The sequence below is a fragment of the Onthophagus taurus genome, chromosome 5 (genome assembly GCF_036711975.1).
Source record: "Onthophagus taurus isolate NC chromosome 5, IU_Otau_3.0, whole genome shotgun sequence".
Taxonomy (NCBI): Eukaryota; Metazoa; Arthropoda; class Insecta; order Coleoptera; family Scarabaeidae; genus Onthophagus; species Onthophagus taurus.
In genome coordinates this window covers 3,602,377-3,614,799 of record NC_091970.1, presented here as the reverse complement: position 1 = coordinate 3,614,799, position 12,423 = coordinate 3,602,377, and the positions used below count along the sequence as shown (strand labels likewise).

At 33.3% G+C, this 12,423-nt stretch overlaps 3 protein-coding genes across 5 annotated transcripts; 2 read left to right on the top strand and 1 right to left on the bottom strand.

Annotated features, from left to right (window-relative positions):
* Window positions 1-333: 333 nt before the first annotated feature.
* Window positions 334-7,063, bottom strand: LOC111426574 (RRM_XMAS2 and SAC3_GANP domain-containing protein xmas). 2 transcript variants are annotated; one of them, XM_023061177.2, is made up of 5 exons: window positions 6,982-7,063; window positions 6,832-6,919; window positions 5,674-5,787; window positions 4,832-5,624; window positions 334-3,690 (listed from the first exon to the last, which is right to left on the bottom strand). In XM_023061177.2, the coding sequence occupies exons 3-5, from the start codon at window positions 5,706-5,708 to the stop codon at window positions 433-435; spliced, it is 4,086 nt and encodes a 1,361-aa protein (XP_022916945.2). In that variant the 5' UTR covers window positions 5,709-5,787; window positions 6,832-6,919; window positions 6,982-7,063; the 3' UTR covers window positions 334-432. The 2 variants fall into 2 exon arrangements, with proteins under 2 accessions (XP_022916945.2, XP_071051787.1); XM_071195686.1 differs by having other exon boundaries at window positions 6,843-6,919.
* LOC111426581 (CLIP domain-containing serine protease B4-like) lies at window positions 6,765-8,064 on the top strand. 2 transcript variants are annotated; one of them, XM_023061186.2, is made up of 4 exons: window positions 6,765-6,865; window positions 6,920-7,199; window positions 7,252-7,466; window positions 7,758-8,064. In XM_023061186.2, exons 1-4 carry the CDS (start codon window positions 6,817-6,819, stop codon window positions 8,006-8,008), a joined length of 795 nt encoding a protein of 264 aa, XP_022916954.2. In that variant the 5' UTR covers window positions 6,765-6,816; the 3' UTR covers window positions 8,009-8,064. The 2 variants fall into 2 exon arrangements, with proteins under 2 accessions (XP_022916954.2, XP_022916955.2); XM_023061187.2 differs by having other exon boundaries at window positions 6,778-6,865; window positions 6,950-7,199.
* A 182-nt stretch (window positions 8,065-8,246) lies between these two features.
* Window positions 8,247-12,033, top strand: LOC111426747 (trichohyalin-like). The gene has a single exon (XM_023061421.2). It carries the CDS (start codon window positions 8,563-8,565, stop codon window positions 11,833-11,835), a length of 3,273 nt encoding a protein of 1,090 aa, XP_022917189.2. The 5' UTR covers window positions 8,247-8,562; the 3' UTR covers window positions 11,836-12,033.
* The last annotated feature ends 390 nt before the right edge of the window (window positions 12,034-12,423 follow it).

Sequence of the window (12,423 nt, the reverse complement as noted above, 5' to 3'; positions counted from 1 at the left end):
GAAATATTAAATTAACTAATACAAAAATCGAAAAGTGCGTTTGCGATAAAGTAAAATTACTTTTTGCATGAGAAGTATATAAAAATCCTGATATATTTATAGCTATAAATATAGTATATAAAAGAATACAAAAATTATTAATTTAAAATTTTGTTGTGACAATTTAAAACTTGTGGTGCCATCTCTTGTGTAGAGGCAAAACCGTTTATTACATTAGAAAGGTTTCTTTAATTTGTAACTTGTATGAAACGATTTGATTAATCAATCAAAATTAGGAAAGATTTCAATTAAACTAGGTCATCAAATTCAATTAAATAAATAAAAAACAAAAACTAAGTGATATAAAAGTTTATATTTGAATTAAAGATTTAAGTGTCACCAACATATCTTTTTATTTTTATGAACTGTCAACAAATTTTATTTAATCTTAAACTATTTTAATTGTAACAAAAGCGTTTTTTCCAACCGCGAACTAATTTTCTTTTGAATTCGTATACTTTCCTCCAAATCATTTAACATCTCGCCAATTTCCCTCATCTCCTTCTTCTTTTTTGTCACATCTTTATGATCATCGCACCCCATAACTTCTTGATAAACTTTATCGAAATCAAAATCATCCTCAATGTTCGATTTAATCATTATTTCTTCCTCAAATTCATCTTCATCTTCAATAATCATCCGATTACTAGAATTAATTTCTTTTTGGATGAATTCGTCGTTGAAAAACCAATAATTCCTTTTGAACTTGTTTAAATCATCTTGATCATAAACAACAAAGAGTTGGTTAAAAAGAGTCGAAACGAACGGCTCTCTTAAAGTAAAATCGATAATTCTTAATTTTTCGTTAATCATCATCTTGATAATATCGGTCCACATCATGTATTTAATCGACTCAAAACTCCCCAAATTCTCTAAATTTTCAATTAAAGTTGAATAAATCACAAACGAAGTTCTTGCAGGACAATTAAATCGATCGCAAACATTTTCAATAATATCTTTTAATTCCTCGATGTTATTCGGGGGCCAATTTATAACAATAAATTCGGGGAATTTCAAATTTTCGAAAATTCGTTTTAATTTCACGTTATAACTGCCGTTTTTCCAAAAATTTGGAAAATACTTTTGGTCACACGGCAAAATGACGTCATTATAATTATTATTAAAAATCTTAGGAAAATTTTTGTTTTTAACTAAATCTTCGTTGAAAATTATTCCTTGGAGATTTTTTAACAAAACTTTATACAAATAAAAAACATTATTCGGATCGCATAAAATCATTGCGAAATTCTTATTAGTTTCCGCAAAATTATTAATCCTATCCCAAGATTCCCCCGATAAATAACCAAATAAAAACGAACTAAAATAATCAAGTTTTAAAGTTGGCAACGGCGGATAATTTTTGATTAAAAACGTCAACGATTGCGTCAAAAGAATTTTGAGGTTATGCGACGTGAAATTATCGGAGAAAACTGCATAATTCGAGATTAAATCGAAATTATTTAATTTAACAACATGATTCGGATTAATTGATTCGTTTAAAATAAAAGCGACGGGTAAAGGGGTGTTATTATTAAAATTTTTTAAGATTTCTTCAAGTTTGGTGTAAAAATCGTCATCGAAGACGTCATTTACGAAAATAAATCCATGATTTAGCTCGTTATTGAAATAATCGTACCTTTTAAAGCAATAATTTACGCGTTTCCCTAAAATGTGTTTAGATTTATTTATATTCGAGTCTAAATCGAGTAATTCGGCAAGTTTTTCTTCGATTTTCTTCAACGAGGGTTTCTTGGAGAAACAAAAATCGATTTTTAGGTAATACTCGAATTTTGTGAGGTTAGTTTTCAATATGTCAATAAATATTTGATCTAAATTTAATTCGTCGTTTAATTTGGGGGTTAATTCAATTTGGTTCGATTTTCCCGATTTGTATCGTTTCATATCCATTAAGATGGTTTGGTCGAAATCGATTAATTCTCGATTATCGGTTTCGATCCAAAGGGGCCAATCATCTAGGTTTTTTCTTTTACGCTTTTTTAAATCTACTAGTTTTAACCACTTTTTCCCGAACAGTTTGGTTTTTTCGTTGATTAATTTGGTTTTCATTTCTTGGAGTTTTTCGATACGGTTTTTTTCCTCCACTTGAGTTAATAAGTCGTTGAGGAGGTTTGAGACGCATTTTTTTATCTCCATTAGCTTTTTATTCTCCTCAATTCGCTCTTTTTCCAATTTCTTTTCTAATTCTAATTTCCTTTTTAATTCTAATCTCACTTTTTTTTCCAACTCCATTTTCCTCTCCATCTCCAATTTTCTTTCCAATTCCAACTTTCTCTCCACCTCCAATTTTCTCTCCAACTCCAATTTTAACTTTAATTCATTTTCAACCCGCTTCCTCTCATTCTCGATCCGTTCCATCTCCTCAAACTCTTTTTTCCGCTCATCCTCATCTTCTTTTTGCAAACTAAAAACTAAATTTTCTTCTTGACCCACCTTTAAGGGCTTTAAATCCTTCTTATCTTCATTCAATTTAAAATAAAACCCCCCTGAAGGCATATTTTGGGTATTCTTGATCGGCGTCGGCTTAAAAATTGATTCTTGTTGAAACATGGTCGTTGAAAAAATTGGTTTCGCACTAAAAACGGGTTTATTAACATTTTCCGCCTCAACATCCATCGATGATTGGCTCTCATCGTTAAATTTCTTTTCAAATTTAAAAATCGATTTTTTCCCGCCAAAAATCGAGCTGTCAACGACGTCAAGCGGCGAATTACTCCTAGAGTCGACCTTTTTTAACCCAAAAATTGATTTATCTTCGATTTTCTCATCGACGTAATCGAAATCGTCGAAATTAAACTCGGTTAAGTATCCGAATTCATCAAAACTTGAATGAACGCGGTGAGTTTCGAACATTTTCGGGGGCAAAACCCCCCCGGAGATGATCTCACCGATGCTTAAAACCCTCTTTGATTCGACGACACTCATCGCTCGATCTAAAGTGTATGGTAACTCAGGAATATGGAAGCTTTTTCGATTCAAACAAACGGCGGCCCCATTTAAAAACAACCCGTAGTATTCGACAAAATCCCTAGTTGAGGCGTCCCCTTCGAACGCTAAAATTTCTTTTAACTCCTCCAAAGGAAACTTGGTTAACCCCCTCGGGGAAAATCCTTTCAAAATGGTTTGCAAAGCTCTCACTCGGACTTGAATAAAATACCGCAACAAAATACACGCGTTTAAATATGTAGTCGATTTAACCAACTTAAAAAACTTAACATAATTATTTGTATCCAACGCCGAGTAAACTTGAATCGCAAACTGAACCGGTTGGGATTTTTGAATATCGCTCCGTAATTGTTGCACCTCCCACATAAAATTCCCATCGTTTAGATTCAACAAAATGATATAACCCCGAAATTCAGCTTCATGCTCGCAAAACTCATTTTTGCACAACAAGTCGTGGTACATATATTTCAAAGTTTGGAGGCATTTCGTAAGATTTTCCGTGTTAATTTTTTGGTCGAAAACCGAGGGGTCTTCCGCTATTAACCTCGCCGAACAATGAATATGAAATCGAGCGCATTGTTCGACCAATTCCACGGATCCTTGACAACAAAGTTCTTGTTGGGTTATATCTTTTCTAATTCCTCGAGTTCTATCCCATAAAAAATGATACCACTCGGCTAAATTCACCTAAAAATAAACATTTACAATTAAATTATTTCAATGTTCACTTAAAAAAGAAATCGAACAAATAAAGGAGCAACACACTCAAGATGAAGCTACTCTTCAGAAACAAATAGATGACCCGAAGGACATTATAGAAGGTGTAAAAACCCAACAAAATTTTGAAGATGAGTTATACTCTATTTTTTAATTCGGAGGAGTGTTTTCAAATTGAAGCGCCAAAAAGAACTAAAAGCAGGACTAGAATCATTCGGGTTTAGCCGAACGTCTCTAAAGACGGCTAAACCTGAATGTATCTAGTTCTAGGTCTAATATTAGTTTTAAAAGTAAAACTAGAACTAACATTCCGGTAAATAAATTAATTAATTAAGTATACTAAAACCTCAATATGACAGAATTTTAAATTTGACATTGACAGTTGGAATATTACGATTTTAGTGATTTTGTAAATTAGGTAAAGTGACATAAAAAAAATATTTTGACAGCACAAATGTCATGTAAGGTTAAAACGTTTTTTTTTAAATTTTTTTCCTAATTTTAAACTCGCTACTTTTTAGTTCTAGATTTAATGTTAGTTTTACTTGTAGGTGTTTGTCAGTGCCAGGTTATTGTATATTTTTATTATTCGGGTTTAGCCCTATGTTTTTAAAGACTAATACTCTTTCTAGTTCTAGGTTTACGGTTAATTGTAGTTGTTATTCAGTTTCAAACTGTATATTTTTCATTAAACTAAAACTAGAACACTAGATCTAGAAAGTTTCGGGTTTACCAAATATTTTAGTTGTATCGAAAATCAATGTTATCACTAAGAAACAAGTTGCTAATATACAAGCAAGTATTAACATCCAAAGAATTCCAAAACAAAGAACTAAGTAGCGTCGCCTTCAGAGGATGAAGCCCCTCAATTTAGTGAATTAGTGCCAAATTATAACAAAAACAGTAATTCAGTAATAACTTAATTACTATTTTTGTAACTGGGAAAAGCTGGAAAACATTATCTTGTTTAATTTTGCGTTCAAAATAAGTAACTAATTAGTATGTATTTACTAGGTGTTATACTAATTATACTAATATAATATACTAATTACATTATAATATACTAATTGAGCTATGTATAATATAAAAAAAAATTTTAAATTAAACTTACATCAAAATTATCGCATAAAGGAATAATTTTATGCATTAAATACCCCATTGTCATCCTTAAGACATCAACCGAACGTAATTCGTGGGGTAATGGCGATTCCTGATCGGCGGAGCTTCTTGAATATTGTTTAACCGCCAAAGAATGATTCATCACTTTCGAACAAGATTCTTGTTCGTATAACGCTACTTGATGTTGTACTTCTCTCATCAGTCTCTCCTTTTCCGGGCACATATCTGGGCAAGTCCCCACGGTATGTGTACTTCCAAAATCGACGTGTTTATTCCCCCTTAACCGTAATAATTTATCCCTAGCTTCCAAAACTTTGAATTTTTCATCAACGCTATGAGCCGGTTGTTTAATCACGTTTAATAATTCCCTTTGCTCACTCGTAACCTTAATATTTATTGGATTATTTTGCTCAATTCCTTTTGTTGTTGATTTCTTTTGTGATCCCCAAATGTTTTTGGGTTTCTTCTCTTTAACTTTCCCTACTAATTTATAATCAACAGTTCCCCCCATCGCTTCCAATTCTTGTTGCACCTCTAAATTGGGCGTCCATAATTTCGGTGTCACCCATTTCATTGATTTAACCCCTCCTCCAACCACTGTGAAAGTTTGTCCATTAAATACCCCAGCGTTTGATAGCGCACATTGAAAACCCTCTTCGTTCGCGTACTGTACGGTGCATCCTTTCGTTTTTTGCCGAAGATGAATACTGATTACTTTCCCAAATTGGCTGAAATGATCTTTCGCTGCCGGCTTGTTTAGGAGAGTCAGGGGGACGTTTGAACATCTTGAATAAAACGCAATTAGATTGAATCAAAGGAATCGGTTAAATTTACCTTATGATGTAGTCCTTTTTCGGTTTTACATCCATTTTATTCGCTTTGAATAAATAATATTAAGAAAGAACGCTTGTTTACGTTCGATTGCGTTTGAGGTTATGTCAACTTTAGCTGTCAAAAATTAATTTTGTGCGGTTAAATTACTTGTCATTATCGTTGGAACAAAAGTAATTTAATTTAAAAATGGGAATTATTTATTGCTTAATTACTTAATATTAATTAATTATGATGTTAAACATTTTTTGGGCTAACTTCAGCAATTACTTCATAGGTGGCTCTACTATCACTTTAAGTTCAACAATTAAATAATCAAATATTTAATTGAAAATGTTATTTAAATTATTAAACAATGTTTATTTTATTTGATTATTAAATTAAGCAATATCAATTTCAATAAATGTTATAAAACTACTTGAAAAATCAATTTGATGTCTGTATCTATCATAACCTCAAAATTTTCGAACTCCAACACCCAAGGTTTATAGAACATAAGGTTACCTCATTCCCTATGCCTCTGTAGTATCGATTATTACCCCGCAAATTGACGTCACTGGTTCGATACAGTCAGAATAAAAGATAGATACGTGCCAACGTGCCTATACTGTGGTACAGTCTATATAAAATATTTAAACCTCGCATCGTGTTGTCCTTGTTTATAGATATATCTATAAACAAGGGCGTTGTGTTGTTCATAGAACCAGCTACGTCACTGACCCACCTTGCCTCTCAGAGGAGGAGAATCGGTATTGGGTAACCTTATGTTCTATAGACCTTGTCCAACACCCAACCTGGAAACAGAAGAAGAATAACCTCAAAATTTTCTAGAACAACAGCGCCATCTGTCAATGAATAACAAAAATTTTAAATTTTGAAATTTGAAACAACCCTTAAATATCATAAAAATATTTTTTTAAACTAAATTTTAAAAAAATACTGAAAAATACGACTTGGAAGAATTCAAACGATTTGTAACGAATGTTTTTTGAAAAAAGAAAAGTAATTAAAAAATAATTATCTTATCACCTTGAACAACAACGAATAATTCTTTGAATCCTAACTATGTAAGTTTTTCGAAAATTGCACGTTCTGTATATAAATAGATGTAACATTAAAACAATATTTGTTGCAAAAAAGTTCAAAATGAGTAATATTTACATTTTGCTTACATGTTTTATTTTCTTCGCTTCAGGTAAGAACTTTTCAATTTTAAAATTTCTTTTAAAAAATTTTTCTTTGTAATAAGCTAAAAATAAAACAAATCGGATAATCGGAGGTACTTACACAAGTATTTCAAATTATCCTTACCACGCCGTTCTGGAATATTGGGGCCAAAATCGATTCGAATATCTTTGCGGGGGAGCTTTAATCACATGGAATCACGTTTTAACAGCTGGACATTGTTGTAAAGATTTCCAAGCCGATAAATTTAGAGTTCTCCTCGGGTTTGATGACTATTATAATCAAATTCCGAACCAAATGAGTAACGTTAATCAGATTTTTGTGCATCCTTCTTATCACAAGATGTAAAACAATTTCATTTTAATGTTAAAATTAAATTAATTAAACATTTTTTAGATTAAATGAGCCGATTCATGATATAGCAATTTTAAAATTAACCTCACAAATTTCTCCAACCAAAACTGTTAATGTAATTCGCTTACCTGCTTTTGGAAGTTATCCATCGAGTCAATATTTAAGTACAATAACGGGATTTGGTAAAACCAAATCGAGTAATTCTCAACCAAGTCCGTATTTAATGAAAGCCGATGTTAAAATTATTAATAATGATGGTAAAAATGACATTAATTTGACGTTTTTGAAATTCCAAAAATAATTGTTATCAACCTAAAATTAAATTAATCTAAAAGTTGTTACATAAAATTTTATAAATAATTCTTTTAATTTACTAATAAATGAATTGATCTTTTTATAAATTAATTAAAAATTACAAGTAAAATTGATTCTTTTTAAATGATTATTTAAAGTGATTATTTATGACATTTATAAACGTCAAAAAAAAGTTGTAACGAACTTCAAGTCAAATCAAAATTTTCATAATTAATATTATTCAATTATTTTAGTTTGTTTAAACGCTGTAAAATCGTTAGTACCTACATCAAATCCTTCAATTGGGGCTAATAATTTCTGCACGATGGACACCCCAACTAAAGGATCTTGTTCTGGAGATAGCGGGGGGCCTTTGATGCAATTTGGAGAAATAATTGGGGTGATTTCTTGGGGTGTATCCCCTTGCGACTTAAATAATAATCCCACCGTTTATACAAGGGTTGCGGCTTATGTTGATTGGATTCAAAATGTTGTACAATTATAAGTTGCTTTATAACAAATAAAATAAATAATAAATAAGACCCCATCTGTCCAAATCGATTTTGTAACGAATTCCTGTTATCTCCTGGCCACACGAGTCTCTTGCGTCATACCTAAAAAATACGGGTGTCCCAAAATTAACTTCACCTTAAGAAATTAATAAAAATTAAATTAAAATTAAAGTATCAATAACTTTTTACGTAATTACGCTTAATATCTGAAGAAATGTGATAGATTCTTTTATTAATATCTTATTTATAACCGCCCTTTATATCCTCCTACATCCGTATAACCACAGAAAACCGATCAAACTCGCTTCAAACTCGAAATTGCATTAAGATCTAATCAGTGGAACTCTAAATCAAATAACCATTCAATTTGCGGCACCCCAAGTGTAAAATAGGCCCCGAGTACGAGTATAAAAGCGCTCCCGGAAATTTGAGGGGCACACAACAAACAGCGACAGTATAACGACGAAAACGCCCAGTATACAAATAGTAGTTCAACACAAGCCACGAAACTCGAAACAGTAGTTTTTCAGTTTTTCCGAAGATAATCATGATTCCGCTTAAGATTGGATGGGCCACAATAGTATTGGTGTTATGTTCATTTTCGACGCCGAATGGGGCGCTGGGCTGTTCCGGAATCTCGTGCAGACGAGAACTCGACCTGAGCAGAGGCAATCTCGATAATAACAACAACGTTCTTCGTTCGAAAAGATTCGGCGAAAACGCATCCACCCAAACTGAAAACGATCACGAAAATCGACAAAGTACAAATAGGTTGGTATCGGTGAGGCGGGATAACGAAGATGCAACTAACAGAAATTCGAAGACTGATATTAATAGAAAAGTTAATTTTTATGATGGGAAAAGTATTTCTAACGAAGCAAGACGACAATCTTTTGAAAATAGAGTTCGATCTGATAGAAATAGACGAGATTTGAGTGAGAATGGAAATATTAGGGAAATGCGAGAAAATTTAAAATTAAGAAGGATTGAACCAAAAGATTCCAGAAGTCGCCTAAATATTAATAAGATGGTCTCAACAAGGCGTAACTCCGAACAACGACGTAATTCCATTCAAATTGAGCGCCGAGATGCTCCTGAAACACGAAGAGTGCAATTTGGAGATGATAGAAAAGAAATTAGGCGCCAATCTATTGAAAATAGGAGCCGATTTGATAAAAATAGGGTTCGATCTGATAGAAATAGGCGAGATTTGACTGAAAATGTACTCGAATCATCACAAAGAAACATTAAGGAAGCTCGGGACTCTTTAGAAATAAGAAGGGTTGAGCCAAAAGACTCAAAAAGTCGCCTAAATACAAACAGAATGGCCTCATCAAGGCGTAACTCCGAACAAGGAAGTAATTCCAATCAAATTGAAAGCCGAGATGCCCCAGAAACACGAAGAATTCAATCTGGAAGTGATAGAGAAGAAAATAGACGCCAATCTGAAGATATTCGGCGCCAATCTATTGAAAATAGAAGCCGTTTTGATGAAAACAGGGTTCGATCTGATAGAAATAGGCGAGTTTTGACTGAAAATGTATTCGAATCATCACGAAGAAACATTAAAGAAGTTCGGGACTCTTTAGAATTAAGAAGGATTGAGCCAAAAGACTCAAGAAGTCGTCTAAATACAAACAGGATGGTGTCATCAAGGCGTAACTTTGAAGACCGCCGGATTTCAATTCAAATTGAGCGCCGAGATGTTCCAGAAACACGAAGAATTCGAACTGAAAGTGATAAAGAAGAAAATAGACGCCAATCTGAAGATATTCGGCGCCAATCTATTGAAAATAGAAGCCGTTTTGTTGAAAATAGGATTCAATCTGATAGAAATAGGCGAGATTTGACCGAAAATGTACTCGAATCATCACGAAGGAACATTAAAGAAGCTCGGGACTCTTTAGAATTAAGAAGGGTTGAGCCTAAAGGCTCAAGAAGTCGCCTAAATACAAATAAGATGGTCTCATCAAGGCGTAACTCCGAACAAGAAAGTAAATCCAATCAAATTGAACGCCGAGATGCTCCAGAAACACGAAGAATTCGATCTGGAAGTGATAGAGAAGAAAATAGACGCCAATCTGAAGATGTTCGGCGCCAATCTATTGAAAATAGAAGCCGTTTTGATGAAAATAGGGTTCGATCTGATAGAAATAGGCGAGTTTTGACTGAAAATATACTCGAATCATCACGAAGAAACATTAAAGAAGCTCGGGACTCTTTAGAACTAAGAAGGATTGAGCCAAAAGATTCAAGAAGTCGTCTAAATACAAACAGGATGGTGTCATCAAGGCGTAACTTTGACGACCGCCGGATTTCAATTCAAACTGAGCGCCGAGATGTTCCGGAAACACGAAGAATTCGAACTAAAAGTGATAAAGAAGAAAATAGACGCCAATCTGAAGATATTCGGCGCCAATCTATTGAAAATCGAATTCGAATTGATAGAACTCGACGAATTTTGACTCAAGATACGCCCGAATCTTCACGGAGAAACATTAGAGAGGCAAGAGACTCTTTAGAATTAAGAAGGATTGAGCCAAAAGATTCCAAAAGTCGCCAAAATACAAATACGATGGTGTCATCAAGGCGTAACTCCGAACAAGAAAGTAAATCCAATCAAATTGAACGCCGAGATACTCCAGAAACACGAAGAATTCGATCTGGAAGTGATAGAGAAGAAAATAGACGCCAATCTGAAGATGTTCGGCGCCAATCTATTGAAAATAGAAGCCGTTTTGATGAAAATAGGGTTCGATCTGATAGAAATAGGCGAGTTTTGACTGAAAATATACTCGAATCATCACGAAGAAACATTAAAGAAGCTCGGGACTCTTTAGAACTAAGAAGGATTGAGCCAAAAGATTCAAGAAGTCGTCTAAATACAAACAGGATGGTGTCATCAAGGCGTAACTTTGACGACCGCCGGATTTCAATTCAAACTGAGCGCCGAGATGTTCCGGAAACACGAAGAATTCGAACTAAAAGTGATAAAGAAGAAAATAGACGCCAATCTGAAGATATTCGGCGCCAATCTACTGAAAATCGAATTCGAACTGATAGAACTCGACGAATTTTAACTCAAGATACGCCCGAATCTTCACGGAGAAACATTAGAGAGGCAAGAGACTCTTTAGAATTAAGAAGGATTGAGCCAAAAGATTCCAGAAGTCGCCAAAATACAAATACGATGGTGTCATCAAGGCGTAACTTTGAAGACCGCCGCAATTCTATTCAAATTGAGCGCAGAGATGTTCCAGAAACACGAAGAATTCGATCTGGAAGTGATAGAGAAGAAACTAGGCGCTTATCTGAAGATATTCGGCGCCAATCTATTGAAAATCGAATTCGAACTGATAGAACTCGTCGAATTTTGACTCAAGATACACTCGAATCTTCACGGAAAAACATTAGAGAGGCAGGAGACTCTTTAGAAGTAAGAAGGATTGAGCCAAAAGATTCCAGAAGTCGCCAAAATACAAATGCGATGGTATCATCGAGGCGTAACTCCGAACAACGACGTAATTCCATACAAATTCAACGCGGAGATGCTCCTGAAACACGAAGAATACGATCTGAAAATAATGAGTTAAGGAAGAATGAAATTAGAAAACTTCAAAATACACACAGATTTATGATTACTAACTCGATAAAAGACGAAATATCATCCGAATTTGGAATACCGTTGAAAAAAGGCTTCGATATGGGCGATTTCGTAAAGATATTACTTGTAACGGTGACGTCGATGCAGATTTTAAGCGGGATTAATCCGAAATACTTCGGGTTTGGTTTGCTGCAAAGGAAAGAAAAGATTTATTAGGTTTCATTTGAATGTTAACCAGGCAAGTTTGTTTTTAAAACGACGACAACCGCTATGCTCTATGTACCTTCTCTTATTGTTAGTGAATACGATGTCTGTAGATTATTGTAGTTAGCTGCAAAAATGTTGAAATAATTGTAATATCTAAAAACAAAGAAATACATATGAGTAAATAAAATTTAATTGTGTAAAGCAAAATTAAGTTTTTTTTTACTTACCTAAAGTTCACTTCATGGAACTTATTATCACTTTAAATTAATAACTTTAGTGTCAATGAACATATTTGAATAGATTTTCCGGTTCAATTAAGCTTTTTTTTCCATTTTAATGATTTTAGGAAAGAATACAAATGAGTTTGAAATGTCAAAAAAAACTAAAAGATGATTAATATGGGCGGCTAACGCTAGATGGGGTGAGATTAAAAAAAAATTATTTTGAAAATTTAAAAACAATTAAAAATCGAAATTTTCATCTAAATTGGGGTTAATTTTACCTATTAATGAATAAGTTTATAAATAGAGAAGTAAAAATTAAAAGATAAAAAATAAAGAATTAAATAAAATAGGTTGGTATGGTTGGTAGCACCAG

Bases quoted from the DNA above. Each gene is read 5' to 3' on its own strand.
- LOC111426574 (XM_023061177.2), bottom strand. From the start codon at position 5,708: ATGGATGTAAAACCGAAAAAGGACTACATCATAAG. The intron at 5,625-5,673 runs GTAAATTTAACC...GTTTTATTCAAG, and splicing joins AAAAAGGACTACATCATAAG to ATGTTCAAACGTCCCCCTGA. The intron at 3,691-4,831 runs GTAAGTTTAATT...GTTTATTTTTAG, and splicing joins CTTTATGCGATAATTTTGAT to GTGAATTTAGCCGAGTGGTA.
- LOC111426581 (XM_023061186.2), top strand. From the start codon at position 6,817: ATGAGTAATATTTACATTTTGCTTACATGTTTTATTTTCTTCGCTTCA. The intron at 6,866-6,919 runs GTAAGAACTTTT...CTTTGTAATAAG, and splicing joins TTTTATTTTCTTCGCTTCAG to CTAAAAATAAAACAAATCGG. The intron at 7,200-7,251 runs GTAAAACAATTT...AACATTTTTTAG, and splicing joins CATCCTTCTTATCACAAGAT to ATTAAATGAGCCGATTCATG.
- LOC111426747 (XM_023061421.2), top strand. From the start codon at position 8,563: ATGATTCCGCTTAAGATTGGATGGGCCACAATAGTATTGGTGTTATGT.